Here is a 21875-nt window from a genome sequence, read left to right on the forward strand (position 1 = left end):
AGAAAAGAAGTTCTTTACTATATTGGCTGCATCTTCGTTTTTACACTTAGTTCTTGTAGTTTACTTTCTGCATTTTACTTTTTCATCTTAGGATTGTTAGTGACAAACAATCTTTACATTTGGCTTAACTTAGATTCATATACATATCTTAATTGTTCACAAACACTCATTTAGGATTGACACCTCTTATACTGCAACTGCATAAGGGGAATTGAAACACCCATCCATCCATTCCATATCTCACAATTGCATACATTCATCACCCACACCAAAAAGATCTTGTTTCAATATAAATAACCTCTCAAAATATTACGTACTGTATATAGTGTTTAAAAAGAAAATCAAATAAATAAATTAAGAATACTATATCTACAAGTGTAAGAATCTTTCCTGTTTTTGGCATAAAAAATGTGAAACACATATCACAACTATAATAAGGTCCTAATCCCAAAGAAAAAAAAAACGTTTCTGGTTAAATTGCTAGACCCTAGTGATTCAATTTGATTGAATCTTGGTATGACTGGCCCAAAATAATTGGGCTAAGCTCGACATGAAACCTTTGTTGGAAATGACACCTCAAGAATCCATTGTCTATACAAGGTTGGTGTAAAATATAATATTTAATCTGGTGATCTATTTCATACAGTTTGAGCATAAGAGAAAGCACGTGGGAACATCCATTGATTGTTACATGAAGCAATATGGAATTTCTTGAGAGAAAGCCGAAGAAGAGGTCAAAATCATGGCATTGGATTCATGGAAGAGCTTTAATGAAGAACTGATGAAGAGAGATCACTCTTTTCCTTACCTTGTCGTCATGCGCTTTCTAAACTTGTCGAGGGTCGTCGATGTTTTCTACAAAGACACTGACATTTTCACACATTCTGAGTTGATGAAACATCACGTGGTTTCTTTATTCCTTAACAAATTATCTATTTGAATCAGAACTATACGACTGTTAAAGTTGTTTGTTTTGTTTTTAGTTTCCCGGTTTCATGTTGTGTGGAAATAAGCGGCTTTAATTCTTCTGTCGCATTAATTTATCACTTTGTGTTTATGTATTTCAAAACCTCAACTATGTTTTGTATGTGTTGTTAGGCCTGGGCATTTTAACCGAATCCGTACCCGACCTGAAATGGGCAGTTTGGTTCGGATTCGGGTGGTAGTAAATACCTGATCGGATCTAGTTTTCTTGAAATTTGGATACCAGATCGGGTTCGGGTATTACCCGATATCCGAAGTAGATCCGAATCAACCCGAAATAAATATAAAATTGCATTTAAGTGGGTTTGAACCCAGTACCTTAGACATTAATTGATGCATCATAAACCATTTTGTCATCTAGATTATTCTGTCATAGTATAAAAACATTAAGTATTTATATATATGTATATATATATATATTCTAAATTTGACTTATTTTTTTCTTTCTCGACAGAATCCAGAATTGTTTTATTTTTTTAAAACCCAAATCAATTTTATTAGAAACATGACAAGCAAATCTACAAAAAAAAAAGTGATATTTTGTGAGGTTTGAGGAGTGAGTGAGGTTAGAAGATAAATATGAATCATATCATATAATTTGCTATAAATATTGTTAGATTTGGTAGAGAATCTGAAGGACATGATTCTTGAAGTGGTGGTCATGGATAAATAAAATTAGGGTTTTTGGCTGAAGAAAAGAGAGATGAAGAAGAAGGAGACAAGAAGAGAGAGGTAGAAAGTTTTTTTTTTTTCACGATAGAAGAAAAAATATATATTTTTTTTTTAAATAAATTTGGGTAACCCGAAATTACCCGGACCCGAAGCCAAATTACCCGAACCCGACCCGATATTATAAAATACCCGATCGGGTTTTATATCTTTACATCCGAAAATCCGGAAACCCGAACATCCGAACCCGAATCCGATCGGATACCCGAATGCCCAGGGTTATGTGTTGTATAATCGTTTCTTTCAATAATATGCTTGGTTTGATTTTCATTGTTTGAATTTATTGGGTAGTCATATTTTGACCACCGTGAAATTCAATATGTAAGTGGAATTTAAACTAGTTTATAGATCTTTATTAAACTTTCAATAATCAATGAGAGAGAGTAGAGAGAGAAAACGCTCCCTGACACGAAACCCGAGAATTTAAATTTTCGTTTGATTTCCAGATCTGAGTCTCAGATCTAAAGCGTACTTCCGCCAGTGTTTGAGTTTTTCTCCCCCACACAGACTCTACTTGCTTTCTCTCGCTACTTCTATTTCGACTGACTGGTGTTCTGCAATGACTCATCGATTGTCCTATGCGAAAAAAGGAAAAGCCATCGCCTCTTCCAGTAGCGGTCCCCGAATCTCTAGGATTAAAGCCCCGGTGAGCGACAATTCCGAGCTTCTGATCCGATATAAGCTGACAATTATTGGAAGGATTACCAACCCCAGGTTCAAAGAGCGTGGACGCTTATTCCTTTCTTCACGGAACACTGGAAAACTTCTTCCAGACCCCTATTTGGGCGGACCTAGGTCATGGCTTATTTCAATTCCAGTTTGCAAACAAAGAAGATCTCCTGTTTGTCCTGGAGAACAGACCGTATCATTTTGCGGGCTTCATGCTGATTATGCAGAGATGGGAACCCACGATATCTAAGTCCTTCCCATCGTAGATCCCCTTTTGGATCCAGGTTACAAGTATGTCAGTCCACCTATGGACAGAAGACCTCATGAAGAGTATCGGAGAGGATATTGGGAAAGTTGAGGAGTTGGATGTAACCCCCACAACGGCGCGAATGCGAGTAAGCATCAACGGTCTCCAACCCCTAATCAAGACGTCAGTTGTTGAGTTTGGAAATGGGGATGAGATTGAAACAAACCTTATCTATGAGAGGTTGAAAAGACACTGCAAAAGGTGTCTAAGGTTGGACCATGAAGACAAAGACTGCCCGGAGTTTAAGGCTAGCCGAAAGGGTTCTCCAAAGCATTATACTTCAAAAAGAGCTCGAGAATTTCTTACCAGGAATAGGGAAGCTAGTCCTACTTTATCAAAAGATGTATCTGCTTATCGAGAGAGAAAAGATACCAGAAGAGAGAGTCCCTTGAGAACTAGAGAGGGTAGAGATAGTTGGATGGGGCGTCCACCAATTGCGCATAGGATTTCGTCTCCCAGGCGAAGAAGAGAGACTGATAGACGAAGATATGAGGAAGTTGACAGTCGGGAGAACCGATCTCACAGACAAGGCTACTCTCACCGTCACCCTTTGATAAAAGCTAGGCCCGGCACGTCTGGGAGGGAACATTCTCATTGTTCTGATGAGCAAAGATCTAGATACTACTCTAGTAGCTCAAGGAAAAAAGCTCACTCACCAGAGTTTTCACCCCGTCAAGAGAACTCAGGGCAATCTAGAGCAAGAGAAACTAGACGAGGCAACGGGAAGGCTCTGGTTGACAATATTCGAGGGGGTTCTCATAGAACCTCTTCCCATGTGGGGGATAGCCAACTCGAAGAGGAGAATGTGGTGTCTCCAGAGAGAACCTACACTCAACCACTGCAGCAAGGGACTCAAAAGGCGTTGGAGACAGCTGTAAGTAAAGTTAGGGAAGTTATGTTAAATTATGCAAATTGTAAGGATCCAATGGAGAGTGCTGCGAGACTGGAAAGATTCAGAAGGGCTGAAGCTCAGGGACAAGTGGAGGAAACTGCAGCTGGGATGGTGAACGCAAGTCTTGCTTTGTTGGACCCTGTTGACCTCCCTGTGGGCAGGGTAGTTCAGGAGGGTGAAGAAAGTGAAGATAGAATTCCAGTTGCCTTGAGATTGGGCCCAACAAATGTTGTTCTCCCACCACTGCGCCCTACAAAAAGGGCCTCTGGAAAGCGCAAAACAGGAAGACCCCCAGGACGCTCTTTGGAGAAGAAACAGAGTAAAGTTCAACCTCAACCTAGCCCCCTGACTATCATTGGAGGAAGATCAAAGAAGAGAAAGATCATCAGGGCTCAGTTTAATCCTCGAAGAAAGTTAAACATGGACCCTCTTTTGTCTGCGCACCAACAAGAGGCTGAGTTTGGAGCTCCGAGTAATCAAGGGCAGGCTCAGGTGGATGATACAACATCACTTCCGGGGGTTGATACTTCTTACCTCTCTAGGTCTGGTTTGATGGATTTCCGGAATCCATCCAATCCCCTCACGTAAAGATAGCAAGCTGGAACTGTCAAGGGTTGGGGAATCCCAAGATAATTCGGCGTCTCAAGGCGATCCATAGACGTTGGTCGCCATATTTTTTATTCATCATGGAAACGAAGAACTCAGAAATGGTAGTAACAAAGGCAGTTCAAGAATTAAAGTTTGGTAATTCTTTTTTTGTCCCTCCCCATGGTCATGGGGGAGGTGGTTTGGCTCTGTTATGGTCCCATGATCATACAGTGGAAATCCTAGTGTGAGGAGATAATTTTATTGACACTAAGGTCACTTCAGCAAAGAAGTGTTTTTTTGCAACCTTTGTGTATGGTGATCCCGAACCGAGGAAGAGAAAAGTAGTTGGGAAAAGCTGAAGGAGATATTTGCACTTAGAGAAGGGCCCTGGTTCCTTACAGGGGATTTTAACGATCTGGTTAATAATTCAGAGAACGGGGTGGTCCTCCAAGATCCGAATGGTCGTTTGTAGAATTTAGATCCTTCTAATCCGAGTGGGGTCCACGGGACAGGTTGTCACATAAAAATCAATTTTTATTGTAACAATCCGTCCCGTGGACCCACTAGCCCCCCGCTAGCTGCCCCAACGGACCCCAAGCTGGCCCTGCAGGGCATCGATCCTAACCCATCACTGTGGATTGGGATATCCACAGTGATGGGTTAGGATCGATGTCCTGCAGGGCCAGCTTGGGATCCGTTGGGGCAGCTAGCGGAGGGCTAGTGGAATCTACGGGACGGGTTGTTACAGTTTGAGTGGTTAAGCACTTTCCCACCTCTTCTTGTGAATAATGCACTAATAGGCCGTCTCTGTGGTGACATTGCTAGTTGTGAGGTAAATATTAACTCACCTTTTTTTGTTTTAATGAGTCCCATCAGAAATTGGTGCACCTTGTCCTTCTCGTGACGCTTGCTGGCTCGAGCTTTCGCACCCTGTCTCTGTGGTGACATTGCTAGTTGCGAGGTAAATATTAACTCACCTTTTTTTTGTTTTAATGTAACTAGTCCACTTTGACCTGTCTGATCCCAAATCCCGAAGATATAAATAACCTCTCAAAATATTATGTACTGTATATAGTGTTAAAAAAGAAAATCAAATAAATAAATTAAGAATACTATATCTACAAGTGTAAGAATCTTTCCTGTTTTTGGCATAAAAAAATGTGAAACACATATCACAACTATAATAAGGTCCTAATCCCAAAGAAAAAAAACGTTTCTGGTTAAATTGCTAGACCCTAGTGATTCAATTTGATTGAATCTTGGTATGACTGGCCCAAAATAATTGGGCTAAGCTCGACATGAAACCTTTGTTGGAAATGACACCTCAAGAATCCATTGTCTATACAAGGTTGGTGTAAAATATAATATTTAATCTGGTGATCTATTTCATACAGTTTGAGCATAAGAGAAAGCACGTGGGAACATCCATTGATTGTTACATGAAGCAATATGGAATTTCTTGAGAGAAAGCCGAAGAAGAGGTCAAAATCATGGCATTGGATTCATGGAAGAGCTTTAATGAAGAACTGATGAAGAGAGATCACTCTTTTCCTTACCCTGTCGTCATGCGCTTTCTAAACTTGTCGAGGGTCGTCGATGTTTTCTACAAAGACACTGACATTTTCACACATTCTGAGTTGATGAAACATCACGTGGTTTCTTTATTCCTTAACAAATTATCTATTTGAATCAGAACTATACGACTGTTAAAGTTGTTTGTTTTGTTTTTAGTTTCCCGGTTTCATGTTGTGTGGAAATAAGCGGCTTTAATTCTTCTGTCGCATTAATTTATCACTTTGTGTTTATGTATTTCAAAACCTCAACTATGTTTTGTATGTGTTGTTAGGCCTGGGCATTTTAACCGAATCCGTACCCGACCTGAAATGGGCAGTTTGGTTCGGATTCGGGTGGTAGTAAATACCTGATCGGATCTAGTTTTCTTGAAATTTGGATACCAGATCGGGTTCGGGTATTACCCGATATCCGAAGTAGATCCGAATCAACCCGAAATAAATATAAAATTGCATTTAAGTGGGTTTGAACCCAGTACCTTAGACATTAATTGATGCATCATAAACCATTTTGTCATCTAGATTATTCTGTCATAGTATAAAAACATTAAGTATTTATATATATGTATATATATATATATTCTAAATTTGACTTATTTTTTTCTTTCTCGACAGAATCCAGAATTGTTTTATTTTTTTAAAACCCAAATCAATTTTATTAGAAACATGACAAGCAAATCTACAAAAAAAAAAGTGATATTTTGTGAGGTTTGAGGAGTGAGTGAGGTTAGAAGATAAATATGAATCATATCATATAATTTGCTATAAATATTGTTAGATTTGGTAGAGAATCTGAAGGACATGATTCTTGAAGTGGTGGTCATGGATAAATAAAATTAGGGTTTTTGGCTGAAGAAAAGAGAGATGAAGAAGAAGGAGACAAGAAGAGAGAGGTAGAAAGTTTTTTTTTTTTCACGATAGAAGAAAAAATATATATTTTTTTTTTAAATAAATTTGGGTAACCCGAAATTACCCGGACCCGAAGCCAAATTACCCGAACCCGACCCGATATTATAAAATACCCGATCGGGTTTTATATCTTTACATCCGAAAATCCGGAAACCCGAACATCCGAACCCGAATCCGATCGGATACCCGAATGCCCAGGGTTATGTGTTGTATAATCGTTTCTTTCAATAATATGCTTGGTTTGATTTTCATTGTTTGAATTTATTGGGTAGTCATATTTTGACCACCGTGAAATTCAATATGTAAGTGGAATTTAAACTAGTTTATAGATCTTTATTAAACTTTCAATAATCAATGAGAGAGAGTAGAGAGAGAAAACGCTCCCTGACACGAAACCCGAGAATTTAAATTTTCGTTTGATTTCCAGATCTGAGTCTCAGATCTAAAGCGTACTTCCGCCAGTGTTTGAGTTTTTCTCCCCCACACAGACTCTACTTGCTTTCTCTCGCTACTTCTATTTCGACTGACTGGTGTTCTGCAATGACTCATCGATTGTCCTATGCGAAAAAAGGAAAAGCCATCGCCTCTTCCAGTAGCGGTCCCCGAATCTCTAGGATTAAAGCCCCGGTGAGCGACAATTCCGAGCTTCTGATCCGATATAAGCTGACAATTATTGGAAGGATTACCAACCCCAGGTTCAAAGAGCGTGGACGCTTATTCCTTTCTTCACGGAACACTGGAAAACTTCTTCCAGACCCCTATTTGGGCGGACCTAGGTCATGGCTTATTTCAATTCCAGTTTGCAAACAAAGAAGATCTCCTGTTTGTCCTGGAGAACAGACCGTATCATTTTGCGGGCTTCATGCTGATTATGCAGAGATGGGAACCCACGATATCTAAGTCCTTCCCATCGTAGATCCCCTTTTGGATCCAGGTTACAAGTATGTCAGTCCACCTATGGACAGAAGACCTCATGAAGAGTATCGGAGAGGATATTGGGAAAGTTGAGGAGTTGGATGTAACCCCCACAACGGCGCGAATGCGAGTAAGCATCAACGGTCTCCAACCCCTAATCAAGACGTCAGTTGTTGAGTTTGGAAATGGGGATGAGATTGAAACAAACCTTATCTATGAGAGGTTGAAAAGACACTGCAAAAGGTGTCTAAGGTTGGACCATGAAGACAAAGACTGCCCGGAGTTTAAGGCTAGCCGAAAGGGTTCTCCAAAGCATTATACTTCAAAAAGAGCTCGAGAATTTCTTACCAGGAATAGGGAAGCTAGTCCTACTTTATCAAAAGATGTATCTGCTTATCGAGAGAGAAAAGATACCAGAAGAGAGAGTCCCTTGAGAACTAGAGAGGGTAGAGATAGTTGGATGGGGCGTCCACCAATTGCGCATAGGATTTCGTCTCCCAGGCGAAGAAGAGAGACTGATAGACGAAGATATGAGGAAGTTGACAGTCGGGAGAACCGATCTCACAGACAAGGCTACTCTCACCGTCACCCTTTGATAAAAGCTAGGCCCGGCACGTCTGGGAGGGAACATTCTCATTGTTCTGATGAGCAAAGATCTAGATACTACTCTAGTAGCTCAAGGAAAAAAGCTCACTCACCAGAGTTTTCACCCCGTCAAGAGAACTCAGGGCAATCTAGAGCAAGAGAAACTAGACGAGGCAACGGGAAGGCTCTGGTTGACAATATTCGAGGGGGTTCTCATAGAACCTCTTCCCATGTGGGGGATAGCCAACTCGAAGAGGAGAATGTGGTGTCTCCAGAGAGAACCTACACTCAACCACTGCAGCAAGGGACTCAAAAGGCGTTGGAGACAGCTGTAAGTAAAGTTAGGGAAGTTATGTTAAATTATGCAAATTGTAAGGATCCAATGGAGAGTGCTGCGAGACTGGAAAGATTCAGAAGGGCTGAAGCTCAGGGACAAGTGGAGGAAACTGCAGCTGGGATGGTGAACGCAAGTCTTGCTTTGTTGGACCCTGTTGACCTCCCTGTGGGCAGGGTAGTTCAGGAGGGTGAAGAAAGTGAAGATAGAATTCCAGTTGCCTTGAGATTGGGCCCAACAAATGTTGTTCTCCCACCACTGCGCCCTACAAAAAGGGCCTCTGGAAAGCGCAAAACAGGAAGACCCCCAGGACGCTCTTTGGAGAAGAAACAGAGTAAAGTTCAACCTCAACCTAGCCCCCTGACTATCATTGGAGGAAGATCAAAGAAGAGAAAGATCATCAGGGCTCAGTTTAATCCTCGAAGAAAGTTAAACATGGACCCTCTTTTGTCTGCGCACCAACAAGAGGCTGAGTTTGGAGCTCCGAGTAATCAAGGGCAGGCTCAGGTGGATGATACAACATCACTTCCGGGGGTTGATACTTCTTACCTCTCTAGGTCTGGTTTGATGGATTTCCGGAATCCATCCAATCCCCTCACGTAAAGATAGCAAGCTGGAACTGTCAAGGGTTGGGGAATCCCAAGATAATTCGGCGTCTCAAGGCGATCCATAGACGTTGGTCGCCATATTTTTTATTCATCATGGAAACGAAGAACTCAGAAATGGTAGTAACAAAGGCAGTTCAAGAATTAAAGTTTGGTAATTCTTTTTTTGTCCCTCCCCATGGTCATGGGGGAGGTGGTTTGGCTCTGTTATGGTCCCATGATCATACAGTGGAAATCCTAGTGTGAGGAGATAATTTTATTGACACTAAGGTCACTTCAGCAAAGAAGTGTTTTTTTGCAACCTTTGTGTATGGTGATCCCGAACCGAGGAAGAGAAAAGTAGTTGGGAAAAGCTGAAGGAGATATTTGCACTTAGAGAAGGGCCCTGGTTCCTTACAGGGGATTTTAACGATCTGGTTAATAATTCAGAGAACGGGGTGGTCCTCCAAGATCCGAATGGTCGTTTGTAGAATTTAGATCCTTCTAATCCGAGTGGGGTCCACGGGACAGGTTGTCACATAAAAATCAATTTTTATTGTAACAATCCGTCCCGTGGACCCACTAGCCCCCCGCTAGCTGCCCCAACGGACCCCAAGCTGGCCCTGCAGGGCATCGATCCTAACCCATCACTGTGGATTGGGATATCCACAGTGATGGGTTAGGATCGATGTCCTGCAGGGCCAGCTTGGGATCCGTTGGGGCAGCTAGCGGAGGGCTAGTGGAATCTACGGGACGGGTTGTTACAGTTTGAGTGGTTAAGCACTTTCCCACCTCTTCTTGTGAATAATGCACTAATAGGCCGTCTCTGTGGTGACATTGCTAGTTGTGAGGTAAATATTAACTCACCTTTTTTTGTTTTAATGAGTCCCATCAGAAATTGGTGCACCTTGTCCTTCTCGTGACGCTTGCTGGCTCGAGCTTTCGCACCCTGTCTCTGTGGTGACATTGCTAGTTGCGAGGTAAATATTAACTCACCTTTTTTTTGTTTTAATGTAACTAGTCCACTTTGACCTGTCTGATCCCAAATCCCGAAGATATAAATAACCTCTCAAAATATTATGTACTGTATATAGTGTTAAAAAAGAAAATCAAATAAATAAATTAAGAATACTATATCTACAAGTGTAAGAATCTTTCCTGTTTTTGGCATAAAAAAATGTGAAACACATATCACAACTATAATAAGGTCCTAATCCCAAAGAAAAAAAACGTTTCTGGTTAAATTGCTAGACCCTAGTGATTCAATTTGATTGAATCTTGGTATGACTGGCCCAAAATAATTGGGCTAAGCTCGACATGAAACCTTTGTTGGAAATGGCACCTCAAGAATCCATTGTCTATACAAGGTTGGTGTAAAATATAATATTTAATCTGGTGATCTATTTCATACAGTTTGAGCATAAGAGAAAGCACGTGGGAACATCCATTGATTGTTACATGAAGCAATATGGAATTTCTTGAGAGAAAGCCGAAGAAGAGGTCAAAATCATGGCATTGGATTCATGGAAGAGCTTTAATGAAGAACTGATGAAGAGAGATCACTCTTTTCCTTACCTTGTCGTCATGCGCTTTCTAAACCTGTCGAGGGTCGTCGAGGTTTTTTACAAAGACACTGACATTTTCACACATCCTGAGTTGATGAAACATCACGTGGTTTCTTTATTCCTTAACAAATTATCTATTTGAATCAGAACTATACGACTGTTAAAGTTGTTTGTTTTGTTTTTAGTTTCCCGGTTTCATGTTGTGTGGAAATAAGTGGCTTTAATTCTTCTGTCGCATTAATTTATCACTTTGTGTTTATGTATTTCAAAACCTCAACTATGTTTTGTATGTGTTGTATAAACGTTTCTTTCAATAATATGCTTGGTTTGATTTTCATTGTTTGAATTTATTGGGTAGTCATATTTTGACTACCGTGAAATTCAATATGTAAGTGGAATTTATGAACACAAACGTTGTCTGTAGTATTTTTTTGGGTTTCTAGAACATTTCGTACGTGAACTATTCTTGAATCATGATACTATAAATGTTGGTGTGGTTTTCATGACTTTTCTTCGTCTAATAATGTTGTGTGTAAAATAATCAAGTCTTCTTCGTCTTTGTTTTTCCCCCTTTTTCCTTTTCTTTTCCAATGTACAAAACAAGTGGTTTCTAACTACCTTTTCGGGCTTTAAGTTGAACGAATGAAAACAATTGGCTGCCTTTGGTCTTCACATGATCACATAAAGTTGGTGCGATTTAACTCCTAAGCTAGATGAGAAGATCATCCATTTAATCTATGTTTTGTACAATTTCTTTAGTAATACACTTTATTTTCGTTTGATTCCTTTTATAAAATAATACTATACATCGTTTTTTTTACAACATTACATATTATACGTTTGTTTTTTTAAAGAGAATGGGTTTAAACTCGGTTTTGATGAAAAGGCAATGGAAGTGAGTATCAGTGGCCCACTTACTGCTTCTCATATATATGTCTTGTTTCAATTTCTATATAAAATATTTACGAAAAAATTACTCATAGCAGTTTCATATAAATTCTCTAATAGAGCTACTAATCCTCTTACTTTTTTCAAAAGAAGAGCATGTGAAGGGCCATAATTCTAGACTAAATAACATTAGTTTGTTAAGAGTTAGAGATTGAAAGACCAATATATTGTTTACTTGATTGGTTTTAAAAACATCTTACAAAAAAATACTGCATATATCTTAGATATCTACTCATTTTCTTAAGATGAATGTTTGTTTGTTTTTGTTGCATTTTCTGATTTGCATATAGGGTATATTCCAAGTATGGTTTCTTTTTAACAGTGATTTGTACTTGTTATCTATATAAGGAGGGGGTGTTAGAAATTTCTGCCTATACATGTTTCTATATTTAGAAATTTAATATTGATAATAATATTTTATAGGTTTTATAAGCTGTGATGAGAAAACTAACACTAATAATGGTGCTCCAATGCATCATATACAAGAAAAAAACAAAATTGATTTTAGTCTATAGTTTTATTACAATAATAAAATTAAAAATAACCAGAAACAAATAATAACAAAAACTTAAAAATAAAATATTACCAATTAAAATTATTAATATTAATAATAATTTTTAATTATAAACACCATACAAAAATCATCCTCAAAATAATCAAAATAAAATAATAGAAAAAATAATTCTGCGGTGTAGGCCCGATATGATCCTAGTTAACTTCAAAGATAGAAATTATTTGCCCAAAAAAAAAAACGTCAAAGATCGAAATTAACGCATATAAATTCCATTATTTCGTTTACGTTTAACTTTTTCTGCTATTTTTGAAAGACTACTAAAATTTTATGAACGGTTGTGATAATAAATTGTAGTGGGTGGTGATGCTAGGGACTCGAAGTCTAGGGTTGGTACTGCGGCTGCTAAAGTCCAGTTGTTGGATCAGTGGGTCACTCTTTACGTTACATCACATGGAATTTTCCTTGATGTGTCCCTATTTTCACAAAAATAATCAGAGATTTTTTCCACAAGCGAATCGGCCAAAATGGAGACAATTCATGTGCGTTGAATCGTGTATTTCAGATAGATTAGACAGATAATCTTTTGATGTCATGTGAAGATCTTAAGTCGCTATACATGTACGTAATCTCGTTAAATAATTTGTATTTTATTTTCAGCGACGATTATTGCCTCAGCACTGTCAGCAGAATTTTTTTTTTTTTTTTAAACATCGTTCCTATTCGATGTTGTATTCTTTATTCTATGAAACAAAAATATCACTAATTAGCTATATATATGGAGTTTCCGTGCATTGGACCCGTGAGCCTAAGTGGACTAAAATCAATATAAAATTAAAATCAAAATGACTGGCCCGTGAGCCTAAGTGGAAGTCACAAAAATATAACTTTTCTTCTCGGTTATATTACTCACGTACCCACAAATAGGTACATACATATATAGGAGACTAGGTACACACTCGAATCGGACATGAATCAATTTTCGGATTTTAATTTCAACAATGCAACATTTATCTTAGCACTAATTAAATAGTTCTTGGACCGGTGGAATGTAAACCTCTCCAAAAGAGTGGCATCTCTGTGTTTGTATCAATTGGTTCTAATCGCAACGAAGAAATACAGACCTAAAACTTTTCGGAACGAGAGTAACTTGAACAAAATACATATTTTAGAGTGGAGTGTGGACTTATTTGATACATGTGTATATATACAATTTAACAAATCGTGATAATATCTCATATATATGATAGCTTAATTTTTACTAGTCAACTATACATATCACATCACATCACATATACATATTTCAAAATATTACATTCATAATCTCATATTCTCATGCATCATCTAAATATATATCAGGAGGAACTTGAGAAAAGGAAGAGGGAACCGTTTAGGAGTGTAGGTGAAGAACGTGGCAGACACGAGGTGTTGTTTTTTTTTCTTTTTTTCTTGTGTGTTTAGGTTTTAGCGTATGACGACCAAGAGATTTCCAAAGGTCGTTGAGGAGTTATTTCATCTTCTTAAAGTTATCTTTAATACTTTTAGTTTTTCTTTTTACATTGGGACAGTAAATTAAATACGTATTGATCAGGTTAAAAAGAAAAGTAGTAAAGTTAATTTATTTTCGATTTATTTCATGTTTTTTACCCATTTATACATATATCATAGAATAAACACCTGATATATTACATATTGTTGACAAGAGAAAAACAAAAAAGTGCCTTCATTTTGTGTTCGCAAGAAAAGCCTTCATTTGAGAAAAGAAAGCCTCCAGATTTGACCTTCATTTCCTATAAAAGGATTTTTAAGATACCGACCTTTACTCATCTTCTCCTCAATCGTATAGCTTTACTTCTCTTTGTTTAAAAAATGAAGTTCTCTTCATCTTCTACAACTTCGTACACTTGGACACTCTTAATCACATTGGGATGTCTTATGCTTCGTGCGTCCTTGTCCGATGCTCAACTTACTCCTACCTTTTACGACACTTCATGTCCTAACGTCACCAACATCGTTAGAGATACTATAGTAAACGAACTAAGATCGGACCCTCGTATTGCGGGGAGTATCCTTCGTCTTCACTTCCACGACTGCTTTGTTAATGTAAGATATCATGATCATCTTTTTCTTATATCTTTAGTTTTTTGAACTACTGGAGTTCATCTCTTCATCTTTTAATGACTGTGATTTTGTTTAAAGTGAATTATTATCAGTATTAAAAAATTTATCAGCATCTTTTTATGGATTAAATTTACAAAATTCAATTTGCATTCAGAAAATATGTATAGCATTGCTACAACAGAAATACGTTCAAAACACATTTATCTATTTTTGACAAATATAAAGCAACACAATGCTGCTTTAATTAGATAAGATTGTTTTTAACTTATGTACTGATATTTTTAATTGATTATTAATAGAAAAATGAGATTATTAAAAGATTTGTTTTTAACATTGCGTCAGTGTTCAACTAATGTGCTACTATTTCCAGGATAATTCAATTTAATCATTTTCTTGAATTTATTAATTAATATAGAATATATATATATATATATATATATATTTTTAATGTGATTATATATCACTAGTTACTTGCTTCAGAAGAACAAATGGTTCTAGTGAATGAAAGAATCAATGTTATATTGTTTACCTTTGGTAAATATTTAGTAGCTACGGATGTGCTATATATATATATATATATATATATTGACTAATAATTTTTTTATTATTTTTTTTTTGCACGAAAAGACTAATAGTTTCTTAAATAACGTTTTGGACTTTTAAAAGGGTTGTGATGCATCAATCTTGTTAGACAACACGACATCATTTCAAACAGAGAAAGATGCGTTAGGAAACGCAAATTCAACTAGGGGATTTGATGTGATTGATAGAATGAAAGCCGCAATAGAGAGGGCGTGCCCAAGAACCGTTTCATGCGCAGATATGCTCACCATTGCAGCTCAACAATCTGTTACTTTGGTATGCTTCATTGTCCCATCTTCTTTTATTGGTTACAAACATTTTTGTCTTTTTTAATTTTAATATGTCAAATAGTCACTTTACATATCATATCAGCCATGAGAGTCTAAGTTGGAAAAGAAAAGTGGGGATATAGTTGTTTGAGAATATCACAATCATATTTAGTACTAACTTTTCAACTATACTATGATTAGTGTTCAAAATTAGTCGAGAAATCGTCAAAACGCGTGGTCCCGTCAAGAAAACTTAATAAGCTTAATATCAAATAAAGGATTTACGTAAGACTACTAACTTTTTCTTCGAAGAAATAGTGGAGATTCTAAAAACTTCCTTTTGAATATATAATCAATGTATTTATAGTACATGTTTCCGAGTGATAAAAAAATTCTTATAAAGTATTTCTAAATTTTGTGTATAATGGCAATTATACTATAGGCAGGAGGTCCCTCTTGGAAGGTTCCTTTGGGGAGAAGAGACAGCTTGCAAGCATTTTTGGAACTCGCTAATAATAATCTTCCAGCTCCAGACTTAACACTTCCAGAACTTAAGGCCAATTTTAAAAATGTTGGCCTCGATCGTCCTTCTGATCTTGTTGCTCTCTCCGGTAATTAATAAAAAAAAGAAACTAAACATCATTGACAGATTAGTAGTAATGAGCGAGTAAAATATTGTTGATCTAATTATGGTCTTTCTTTTGTTTAGGGGGTCACACATTTGGTAAAAATCAATGTCGATTTATCATTGACAGATTATACAACTTCGGCGAGACCGGATTACCTGATCCTACTCTCAACACTACTTACCTCCAAACTCTTCGTGGACTATGTCCCCAAAATGGCAATTTAAGTGCCTTGGTGGATTTCGATCTGCGTACGCCTACGGTTTTCGACAACAAATACTACGTGAATCTAAAAGAACAAAAAGGTCTTATCCAAACCGATCAAGAGTTGTTCTCTAGCCCCAATGCCACAGACACGATCCCCTTGGTGAGAGCATTTGCTGATGGCACACAAAAATTCTTTGATGCGTTCGTGGAGGCAATGAACAGGATGGGAAATATTACACTTCTTACTGGAACTCAAGGAGAAATCAGGTTGAATTGTAGAGTGGTGAACTCCAACTCTCTACTCCATGATGTGGTGGAGATTGTTGACTTTGTTAGCTCAATGTGATAATCGTTGACTCAATATCTGGCTACCGGACTATATGTTATAAGATAAATAAGCGCTCTCAAGTTGTTACCTGAGCAGGAGAAGATCTTTATTGGTGTGTATAGTACGTTATTCTCTGTTTTTTTCTCTTAATGTTTGATATTGGTCTTTGAAAGTGTTTTCTGAATTGATCTAAGCTTTTATATAGTTTTGGACTTGGTTTTATCCTAATAAAGATGACATAATAAAGAAAGATATGTTACTTGAGAATAATTTATTTTACATCTCTAGATTTTCCTAGTAAACTCCTACTCCCAGTGATATATATATACTTATTTAATCAATATTGTTAGAAATTAACCCTGACATATTACAAAAAATATCATTGCATTTTAATTAATTTAATAACTAACAAAAGAAAATCTTATATTGGTTTATAAAATAATAAAAAAATATTTTCAAAATTATTTAACAGATTTCATTTATTGTTTCATAAATCTTCAGAAACAATAACAAACTATTTAAAACAATTATAAAACTGAATTTTATTTTAAAACTAAAATTAAATATTTGCATCCCTAATTTTTTTAATAATGACATATATATTTTAAAACTAAGATACAACATTGCTTATGTTTTAAATATATAAAATATTATATCTAATTTATTTATTTATCGCACTGTACATCGACACAGTGTCAATCTTATTAAAATCTAAGAAATCACAAATATTATATTTTATTCACTATAATATATACAACTAAAAGTTAAATCGAGATTTCTAAACACGACCGCTTCAATATCGGTTTTGTTTTATTTTATAGAATTTACTAAATTTATATAATTCATGGATTTGAACATTGTATCATGTACTAAAACTTATAATATTATTTTATAATTAACAAATTATAGTAAAATTTACGCAAACATTTATTTATGTTGTACAGAACGAGTAACTATTTAGTATGGATATTCAGTTTTTCAAAGTCAAGTGAGCGTTACATGACTTTATAGAAAAGAAAACGTAACTGACGCCTATTAACCCATGAAATCATTTTGTCCTATATTAAGCTAAAATTAAAATCCTAATTAATTCACATTTGAAATAGACAAATACGTTACTTGACCCATCTATTCCCAAGTTTGAATCACCTTTCAAACAACAAAAGCTTTTTATAAGAATATGATCTAACATGAAGAAGGGCCAAACAACCGACTCGTTCGCACGTGTGAAGACGTTAAGGTTTGTTAGACGAAAACAACCGACTCTGTTTTTTTGTATAAAACAGAGGCTTTGTTCCTAGTTAACTTAAGCCGCTTTAGAGCGCTTCAAAGGCTGCTCATAGTGAGAGAAAGAGAGCTAGAGAGAGAGAGAGAGGGTTTGATGATATCTGATTCTATGCTCGGTTCTTAGGTCTTCTTCATCCTATGTTTCTCTTGTGTGATCTCAGGTTTGGGTTTACATTTAGAAAAGGATGGTGAATGATTATCTTGTTGTAACAAACGATGTAACCCTTGATTTCATAGTGGATGTTTGTGATCTCGGCCCCCACACGAGATGTACCGGTAATCATTCCGGGAACTCGTTAAATCGTTGGTTTCGTTTACGTTTATGTCGATTGATCCGTTGAATCATGTGTTAGATCGAGGTATCTTGATGAAATGATCTTAACACTTTAAATCCAATATTCTGACATTGTTATCCTTTACCTTTTTGTAACCCATCTTTTTTTTTTTTTATAATAGAGTCAAGTTACATATTTGTCACTTTTGATTTCCATTAGTTAATGACCCTCACCGTATGTAAATAAAAAGTATGCACCTACCTCGAAATCCGCCTCTAAATTCCTTTCGAATGTGCCTCATCATAATCATTTCATATTAGCAATATTAGAAAGATTTAATATCAAATAACACTACATCAAGTATAACATGTGACGGCTATGCAATTTATCTTATTTGCCGCTCATGTCTGATGAGTGACAAGATTATAATGATCCGAACAACTTTACACTCTCAATATATATAAATTGTCGCAAAATTTCAACAAACCTCTCGAAGGTCATGGAGGTTTTTACAAGAAGACTGACATATTCACGCAGCCTGAGTTGATAAAATATTATGTGGTTTCTTTGTTCCTCAACAACATACCCATATGATCAGAACTATACAACAAGTAGAAGTGTTTAATTTTACTTTCTCGGTTTATGTTGTGGAAATAAGTGACCGGCTCTCTTGGGTCATATCACTTTTTGTTTGGGTGATTCAAATCCTCAACGAGTGGAAAAAAATTGAATTTATGTTGTCTATCTTTATTTTCTCAGTATGTTTTATCAATGGTATTGTTAATGGCTTCAAGAGTTAGAACATCAAATTCACCGATTCTTTGTGTCGCGGCTCCGAGTCTCCTATTAGTCTATTACTTATAGGACGATAAGAGATATTATATGCACCGTTTCTCCTGTTTTCCAACATTTTAGGCAGTGTTCAGCTATAAAAGTAACTCATTACCGGTAAGTAAATTATTCAAAATGATCATTCTTATTATGATAAATATTTTTGAAATTATTTGACTGATGATACCCGCTACCGGAATATGTTTTATAGTTTAATACTAGTGTTACATGCACTGTGTCGGAAAAACGACTTTTTCATACCCCGACAATAGTCCTGTGTTGAATTCATACATTTGACTATTGATCTGGCCTAAACATACATTATGTTTATGGATATTTGAATTCCGTACCCCAACTTCGAAATCAATACCCCAAGTATAATTGTTGTGCTATAACATACAAAAACGTGTTTATCGACTAACTCTGTTAAGCTTCCGTTTAACCGTTCTGACGTGGATTCCACGTGTGCGCAGCGACCCAAACGACGTCGTTTTGGCTAAACAGAGAAACTAAAATTTCGACCAAAACGACGTCGTTTTGGTCAATTTCTCTCACAAAATCTCTCTTCCTCTATCCCGAAACTCTCTCACAGCAGAGAAACCCTAGAATTTGGGCGTTTTCAATTTCGAGTCGATCTGAAAGAGCTGCCTAAACACCTATTTTGGGCTGCCTAAACTACTTCAGATCGACTCAAAAATTAAAAATGCCCAAATTCTAGGGTTCCTACTTGCGAGAGAGAGTTTTGGGAGAGAGGAAGAGAGATTTTGTGAGAGAAATAAAAAACGACGTCTTTTTGGTCAAAATTTTAGTTTCTCTGTTTAGCCAAAACGACATCGTTTGGATCGTTGCGCACACGGAAGCTTAACAGAGTTAGTCGATAAACACGTTTTTGTATGTTATGGCACAACAATTATACTTGGGGTATTGATTTTGATGTTGGGGTACGGAATTCAAATATTCATAAACATAATGTATGTTTAGGCCAGATCAATAGTCAAATGTATGAATTGAACACAGGGTTATTGTCGGAGTATGAAAAAGCCGTTTTTCCGCACTGTATCTCAAGAAAAAAATCCACTAGTGTTCATGTGTGAGTAGTAGTTAAAAAAGATTGTACTAACAAAGTAAACAAACAATATAAATCAAGTAATCAAAAAATCAACCTACATTAAATTAAAACTTATATAAAATATAATTCGACTACCATAACATAAAATTTAGTTAGTAGTCTAATCAAAAAATTAAGTCAACAAAAAAGGAGAGCTTATTTAGAGTAAAAAAATTGACAAAATAAAATATAAATTAATAATAAAAAAGTGAGTGTACTTGACTAATGTTTTTTTAGTTATATGAAAATGTAAATAATTATATATATATATATATATATATATATATATATATATCATTTTTAAAAATCACGTGAACGTTACATGAATTTATAGAAAAGAAGACGTAAATAACGCCTATTAACCCATGAAATCATATTGTCCGATATAAGCTGAAATTGAAATCCTAATCCATTGAAAAGTAAAACTTACAATATTTTTTTTTTTAAATCAAGTGAACGTTACATGACTTTGTAGAGAAGAAAATGTAACTGACACCCATTACCCTATGAAATTATTATGTCCTATATTAAGTTTAAATTGAGATCATGATTAATTAGAAATTAAAATAGAAGTACGTTACTTGACCCAATAATACAGACAATTATGTTTCTTGACCCATCTATTCCCAAGTTTGAACCACCTTTCAAAAATTGTTATAAAGACATGCTTTTTCTCCAATGGAATTGAGTATTATATGCTGCTGATGATTTTGTGTATGTAGTCCAAACTACATAACTAAAGAGGGATTGAAGAAGGTTAAAAGAAGAACAACTTATAAGTATGGCCGGAATATTGGGTTAGAAGCTTTTGTTGTTGCCAATTATTGGATATTATTATTTGTCCTCAAGAAAACCTAAAAAAGATAAGTAAGACTTCCTTCAAGTTAACGTGAGAAGGTTTTACAAGCATCAGGATATATCTCATTCTTACTTTAACTTGAAAGGAAGCCTTACTATATTTTTTTTGGGTTCTTTAAGAACTAATGATCCCGATAATTGGCAAACTATAAAAGCTTTTAACCTAATGTTCCTAATAATATTGATGCACGAATCCGACATTCATTTTGCGACAGCCATTTTCGTTGCACAAATCCAACATTTGGTTATAACAATTCTAAAAGATTTTCACTCTCTCATTACATATTGGTCGCAAATTTACTACAACTGATTTTCCATGAACAAAATATTTTCGATAATTGACAAAAAATATTTTTTTTCAATAATTTTTTCACTAGCTATTCTTTTGCTTTTTTTTTGTAATATTATATATGTAATGAGTATCCATGTCTTGGGCTTTGACAATCTTAGTGTACTAGGTAATCGACCCGCGCCTAGCGCATGATTTTGTTTAACTGGAAATCAAAGCATATATTTTGGAAAAATACTTAGGTTCATCCCTAGGGGGTGAACCTCTCCATTCACCCCCTCTTCTCTCAGCCAATCAGAATCTTGCATCTAATATTTTATTTAGAAAATAAATCAAAATTAAATTAAAAAACAACCCAAATTAAGGAAACAATTCTGTATACTTTTAATTAAGGAAAGTTAAATATTTGGATTGGTTTAGATTTTTAAAACTAGAGTAAAATTATATGTCGGTTTGGATTTACAAATGAAGTGGTTAGGATTTAGATTTTACAATTAAAACGAAATTATATGTCGGTTTGGGTTTACAAATGAGGTGGTTAGGGTTTAGATTTTACAATTAGAACGAAATTATATGTCGGTTTGAGTTCACAAATGAGATGGTTAGGGTTTAGATTTTACAAGTAGAACAAAATTATATGTCGGTTTGGGTTCACAAATGAGATGTTAAAGTTTAGATTTCATAATTAGAACGAAATTATAAGTCGGTTTGGGTTCACAAATGAAATGGTTAGAGTTTAGATTTTACAAGTAGAACGAAATTATATATCGGTTTGGGTTCACAAATGAGATGGTTAGGGTTTAGATTTCATATATATCGGTTTGTGTTTATTAAAAAGCGGTTTAAATAAACTCAAACCGATATATAATTCATTCTAATTGTAAAATCTAAACCCTAACCATCTCAGTTGTAAACCCAAACCGACATATAATTTCGTTCTAATTGTAAAATCTAAACCCTAACCATCTCATTTGTAAACCCAAACCGACATATAATTTCGTTC

At 35.9% G+C, this 21875-nt stretch overlaps 1 protein-coding gene and 1 pseudogene across 1 annotated transcript; both read left to right on the plus strand.

The window, feature by feature from the left end:
- The window catches only part of LOC104711413, a 39906-nt pseudogene extending 33972 nt beyond the window's left edge, over positions 1–5934 (plus strand).
- Positions 13803–16476, plus strand: LOC104711414 (peroxidase 33). The gene is made up of 4 exons (XM_010428112.2): positions 13803–14194; positions 14879–15070; positions 15506–15674; positions 15773–16476. Exons 1-4 carry the CDS (start codon positions 13961–13963, stop codon positions 16240–16242), a joined length of 1065 nt encoding a protein of 354 aa, XP_010426414.1. The 5' UTR covers positions 13803–13960; the 3' UTR covers positions 16243–16476.

This window comes from Camelina sativa, chromosome 9, assembly GCF_000633955.1.
Source record: "Camelina sativa cultivar DH55 chromosome 9, Cs, whole genome shotgun sequence".
NCBI classification, from domain to species: Eukaryota; Viridiplantae; Streptophyta; class Magnoliopsida; order Brassicales; family Brassicaceae; genus Camelina; species Camelina sativa.